Source organism: Belonocnema kinseyi, chromosome 1 (assembly GCF_010883055.1).
Source record: "Belonocnema kinseyi isolate 2016_QV_RU_SX_M_011 chromosome 1, B_treatae_v1, whole genome shotgun sequence".
Classification (NCBI taxonomy): domain Eukaryota; kingdom Metazoa; phylum Arthropoda; class Insecta; order Hymenoptera; family Cynipidae; genus Belonocnema; species Belonocnema kinseyi.
In genome coordinates this window covers 97,990,791-97,997,470 of record NC_046657.1, presented here as the reverse complement: position 1 = coordinate 97,997,470, position 6,680 = coordinate 97,990,791, and the positions used below count along the sequence as shown (strand labels likewise).

At 35.2% G+C, this 6,680-nt stretch overlaps 1 protein-coding gene across 1 annotated transcript; it reads left to right on the top strand.

Moving 5' to 3' along the window:
- Positions 1 to 5,042: 5,042 nt before the first annotated feature.
- On the top strand, positions 5,043 to 5,467 carry LOC117181636 (histone H4). The gene has a single exon (XM_033374529.1). It carries the CDS (start codon positions 5,108 to 5,110, stop codon positions 5,417 to 5,419), a length of 312 nt encoding a protein of 103 aa, XP_033230420.1. The 5' UTR covers positions 5,043 to 5,107; the 3' UTR covers positions 5,420 to 5,467.
- The last annotated feature ends 1,213 nt before the right edge of the window (positions 5,468 to 6,680 follow it).

Sequence of the window (6,680 nt, the reverse complement as noted above, 5' to 3'; positions counted from 1 at the left end):
CCCAAAAAATATCTACAATTTCGTTATGAATCACTTCTTGATAGGACGTGTACTTTTTGTTTTATTCGTGAAAAATAACGTTGAAAAAAATCGAGCGCGCAGCGCGAGTGCCACGATGAGAATGAGTATCTCAAAGCCTACAGAGCGTTGAGAAACTTAATCTTTGACTATACTTAATTAAGTAGACAATTCAGAATATGAACATGCATATAAATACTGCCATCTGAAAGATATCTTTTTGATAATGTTTTTTTCAAGTATTCCAGATGCAAAGAATAAATATCCGAGCGCGAAGCGCGAGATTTAACCGTCGTGCGCCCTAGGCGCGCCGAAACTTGCGAGCGAAGCATTGATACTGGAGTCGAAATTTAGACCCTACTTTGAAGTTGCAGCTCCTTATAAGAACCTGCTTTGACACTATTTAAACTTATAGTCCCTGCTTTAAACTTTTAACTCCTAGAGAATGTAACATTAGAGCCTACTTTGAGGCTGTAACACCTCTCTGAAGCTACTTTGAATCTTTAGAACCTACATTTTTATAACTCAGCCAAATGTATGAAAAATAATAATTGACTACTTACCTCGAATTTTGAGACGATGAGACAATTGGGTATGAAACCAGTACTGTTATTGTTAATATAAATTTATTTCCTAACGAATATTATGTTGAATCTTGAACTAAGTATTTATATTTTTTAGTATAATTGGATTAATTATGATGCTGTACGACTTTTTTGTAAATTTTTGCTTAATAAAGAGATAAAAAGATATTTTTATTGAAATCAGCAATTTTGACAATGTATTCATTTAAGTAATAAACAACACAGAATCAAATTTGAATATGTAGCCTCAAGTTCTTTTAAAGCGTATAACGTAGAATACTTCTAAATAACAGAACCAATTTATATTAATCTCTTCCAAAATCGTTTCAAATATTTAACGACACAGAAAATTTTGAAAAATAATGATTAAATTAATTGTTTTGGACTTAAAAAGATTTTGGACCTTGAATTATTGGACAAGTGCTAATGATTTTTGTCGAAGATATCCTAACGCGTGCCGTTAGCTGAATCGGTTAGGGCTTTAGGCCTTTGGTAAATACTCAGTGCTTACGTGCTTTTATGCCACAAGCCCTACAGTAGTAGTTTGAGCTTTAAAAAAGGTTTAATTTGCCTTAAATACAGACCCTACTTCAAATTTAAACGTGAAAAAACGGCCGATTTCGGACATTTTTAGTGTCCAAGTAGGGTGTAAATTAAATTGAAATCGCTGCTTATTTAGAACCTATTTTACAGCTTCCAACGCCTACTAAGGTAGCAGTTTCGGCTTTAAAGTAGTGCCTAAATTTCGACTCGGGTATCATCTCTGATTGAAGACTTTGAGACAAAACTGTTTTGTTTGTGTAAAACTAAGCTTACAATAATCATAAAATTGCCTTTTTGTTTATTGAATATTTAGTATTATAATATTTCTTAATGCAGGCTTCTCATAGAAATTTCTTTTTTTAAATCTACATATTTTTTATCAACAAAAAGTGAGTGATTCTCGATCATATCATCTCTGATTGAAGACTTTGGGACAAAACAGTTTCGTTTGTGGAACACCACGTTTAGAATAATGATACAATTTCGTAGTTCCTTCAGTTTTCTCCATCTTAGGGGCGGAAGGGGGGTGGGGTGAATACAGGTAAAATTAGCATCGTCGATACCCAACTCGCATTTTGACCTGTTTAGGTTACCCCCGCTATTGCATCCAGCGCGTTACCCCTCGCTTGCTTGATCTCGCCAGGGATTATATCTTAGAAGGCTGGCGTACCTGAGAGATTTAAACTGGACATTGTAAACAGAAATCGTAAATTTCATTTTCCGGATTCACCACAATAAAATTAATCTATTGTCGCTTTTGGTTCCAATTAAAAAATTTCCCATGAAGTTTATTACACATAAATTCAAAGATTACAAAAAATCTTTGATAAAAATGAAAATGTTTGGTCCCTTTAGGTTGTAAATTCAAGTAGGGTAAGGGGGCAGCGCCAACAAGTTAACAGTCAATGTTTTTTCTAAAGTTAATAAGATGTTGAATTGATCCAGTTTTTTCTCATTTCGAGTTCTACATTACATTACATTTCTATACGTATTAATCACATCAAAAAAACAACGATTTGGTAATTTAATTATTTCTAACTTTTATGAAAATCAAAACATTTAAAGATAAGAAAATATGATGGTTTGCTTCTGTGGTATTTTACGTACTGGAAAAATTATCTTTAAAGATGCCCAACAAGAAGAATAAGTTATTTTGAATAAAAATAGAGATAGCTGTAATATAACCTCTTATTCGTTGACATTTTGCTGGAAACGGAATTTACGCAATGTTTCGACTGTACCCATACAAGACAACTGCATACCGACCGGATTGATAATAATAATATTTAATCATGGACATAGGAAACATGGGACTAGACATGCTATTGCGGGGGTGATGCAATGAGGGGGGAGGTCCGCCACCTTTTGATGTCCCGCGACAAACATGGCAGCGCCCATATGTTTATATTTTTATGCAGTTTGTCGGCAAAAATGCTCGTGCGCATAATCAAAAGGCACATCGTAAGATGGCGGCTCTCCCCACTCATAGAATTCTCCCCCCTCCCGTGGATTCAACCCCGCTCGCACACGTTTAAGATTTTAGTAAGTAACAAAATCTCTCTGGAGAAATAGATTTATTTGATGCAAAGTAGAACTAAAATTGTTAAATAATAGCCATGCTATAAAGAAAATCACCTTTGCCCCACTGGTTGGCGCTGCCCCCCCCCCCCTTTACCCTACATTTATAGATTTACTTCTTCCTTTAAACTTATACTTTGATGTTAAAAAGTCCAACTGAATCTTTTAAATAGTAAATCAACTATTTTGTTTTTAATTTGTCTGATTAATTTAAAAATACATCTGGTTTTGTAGAAATTGCAATTTCTTGGTTAAAAATTCAACTTTATTTATGTAACATTCGTCTTTGTAGTTCGAAAATTTATTCGTTTTAGTGGAAAGTTAATATTATTTGGCTATGAAGGCATCTGTTTGATTCAAATTGATCTGTCAATTTATTTGACATTTAATGTGCTTGTTCACTTATACTTGCATATTGCATTTATCGCATCTTTATATCCCAGAAATGTTATCAAAAAGTTCCAGGCATATCAACAATTCCATAAAATGGCAATATTTGGAGGTTCATTGTGAGCCTCGAATATACACTTGTATAACTTGATATTTTGAAGAGACACTTTTGAAACTATTGAGACCAGATTTCTAAACAAAACAAAAAAATGAATAAACGTGTATTTCAATTAAGAAAAGAGTAGGAAAAGCTTGTGATAAATGGCACATTTAAGTTTAACACCGGCTGAAGGGACTGCAGGTGGACGGGTGGAAAAAAAGTTGACCCTCGGCTGAGCCTCTCATTGTGCACCTTATTTGCTGCGTTCCCAAGATACCTTCACTGAAGAGGAGTTGAATGGCAGAGTAATAATCAGTTAATAAATCTATAATTGCCCTCCGGGTCAAACCTATATCTGTTGTTTGGACTTCTCTACTTTAAATCAGGAAACTGAAGCTTCAGAGCAAAGGCTAAACATATTTTTATTTTTGAAAATAAAAAAACATATTAAAATATCTACCTCCTCTTTAATTACATTTTAATTTAAATTTAATTTCAATTGACTTTCAGTAACTTGCATCTTTCATTTTAATATAAGATTTTATGCAAGCAAGAACTAGAAATAAAGACAGAAATGAACATTTAAACACAGACAACAGAATGTTTTTAATGGTATTAATTGCAATTTTCAATTTTAAAACTTCCAAAGAGAAGAAATTTTGAAAGTAGGTAACTTAAATTAAAGGATTTTTTATTGCAGATTATCAAAACCAAGAACTCTTCAATTTTAAAATAATGACAATTGAACGATATGTAGTGTGCAAGAGTTACAATCGACAACTACTTGATCTTGAAGATATTTAAACGTAAGTTTTACTGATAAACTAAGTATACATTAAAAATTGCATTACATTAAGTCTTCAAAACTGAATAAATTTTAATTCTGAACCTTCCAAATTAGAGTAATATATAGTACATTATATTATACATAGAATGGATACTAACTTGATATATGTCCGCCTCTAATCCAACGAGTGACATGTTTGGTGAAGGTAAGCGGGGTTAGCAATGGTTGGGATATACATTGCAGCTAAAAGGATGCTACTCGGGGGATAACGAAGCCCTTACGCTAATTCCTGGAACCAATGAACTGGAGACATGTAACAAAAATTATTCCTCGTAAAAAACATTTTGTGGCCCTGAAAAGGGCCGATTGAATAGAGGTATCAGACAATTCTAAGCACGTTCTCCACGAATACGACGAGCCAATTGGATATCCTTGGGCATGATGGTGACGCGCTTAGCGTGGATGGCGCACAAGTTGGTATCTTCAAAGAGACCGACCAAGTAGGCCTCGCTGGCTTCCTGCAAAGCCATGACAGCGGAGCTCTGGAAACGTAAGTCAGTCTTGAAATCCTGAGCGATTTCACGAACGAGACGTTGGAAGGGCAATTTGCGGATCAATAGTTCAGTGCTCTTCTGGTAGCGACGAATTTCACGCAGAGCGACTGTGCCAGGCCTGTACCTGTGGGGTTTCTTCACGCCGCCAGTGGCAGGTGCACTCTTGCGAGCGGCTTTGGTTGCCAGCTGCTTCCTTGGTGCCTTCCCACCAGTGGATTTACGAGCAGTTTGCTTGGTACGAGCCATTTCTTTAAGATGTTGCTTTCAAAACAAGTTCTCAAACAATGATAAAAAACTTACAATGAACGCTGTTATATAGCCGCGTCATTTCTAATCTGATAGGTCGCTCAGCTTTGAGAAGGGAGGAACATCTGCTTACAAAGAGACCATATGCCTTGGCTTATTCGTCAGTGAGAAAAAAGAGGGGAGAAAGTGCATCAGTCCGTTAGTGGGGAACTTGGTTTCCGGTGTCTATATAATCGCGCACATTTGAAGTTTTCAACATTCAGAGTTTTGCTCTTTTGCTGAGTTTACCAACATATTTACTGGAAAAATGACTGGCCGTGGTAAAGGAGGCAAAGGTTTGGGAAAGGGAGGAGCAAAGCGCCATCGTAAAGTTTTGCGTGACAACATCCAGGGAATTACGAAGCCCGCCATCCGTCGTCTGGCTCGTCGTGGTGGAGTCAAGCGTATTTCTGGCTTGATCTACGAGGAAACTCGAGGTGTCTTGAAGGTATTCCTTGAAAACGTCATCCGTGATGCAGTCACCTATACTGAACATGCCAAGAGAAAGACTGTCACTGCTATGGACGTTGTCTATGCTTTGAAACGTCAAGGACGTACTCTATATGGTTTCGGAGGTTAAGTTCTGAACAAATCCTGGCATTGACTGCATACAATCGGCCCTTTTCAGGGCCACCAAATATTTTTAACGTTTGGTTGTAATCTATTCGGTTTTAACATGTCACCTGTTCACCAGTACTTAGATGTGCCATCCCTTTTCCTAATGAATCAGTGCCGTCTGTAACGGTTGTTTTAACGAACATTTAAAATCATTTTAACTTTGTAAAAATGAACTTTCATGTAAAAAAGGAACAAATTTTTACTTTATAGGATAGCTAAATTCAAGAATCTGTAAATAAAATTATTTCGAAAATAGAAAAATTACAAAACTTTGAAAATTGATTGTGAGTAAAAAATTACAGTTGCATTGATAATCTTGTAGGTTGATTACAAAAATTTTGAATACGCTATAACTCAGAATTTATTTTTTATCTAAAAAAGTCATGAGGATAAATTGTTTGTTCTTTTGAATACTATAAATATCCGTACATAGAATTTTTTAATTCTTAAACAACTGGTCTCAAAAAATTTCAAAATGCGTTTAATTTGCATTTTTATCACAAATGGCTGGTTCGCGAACTCGACCTTTCTTTTAGGACCTAAAAAAAATGTACCAAAGATGAATTTGATTCGTTAATTTTTTCGAGTTATCGTGTTTACGGACGGGGTTTCGAAACGTGGAGATCCGTTGAAAAAGTGTGATGTCAAATTTCCGACAATTCTAATACTTAATCATAAATGATGAGAATGTAAAAAAGCCCCCCACCCCCCTAAGATAATATAGTTGCACATTTTTGTACTTGCAAGCAACAATTTTTATTGTTTTGAAAATTTCTCAACTGTAACTGATTTACAACAGTTTTCCACATACTCATAATTTTTTTTCAAATTTTTCCCATCGCCCCTTGTATAAGAAATAATGCTCTAAACTTGACAGTTCCTAAATGTACCCTAAAATCCTTTCTTTTTTTTACATTTTTCAGTCTTCTAAGCACACAAATTTTTTTACGTAAACATCTTCAAGCTCATTAACGTAGAACACTTTCAGCTTTTAAATGACTATTTTTTTGTTGTGCTAGCATTTTTTTTTTTTGACTGAGTTAAGTTTCAAAGGCAGATGCCTCCAGTTTTCTCGCCGATAATAGGCCAAAACTGAGTAGATCCGACCTATTGGCCTGGAATCGCTAGTAGATACAGGATCTACCATTGGTGACGCCTGAATTAGATGAAAAAATTTTTTAACTTTTCAAAATCAAGTACAGCGAATTTTCACTGAGTGAATC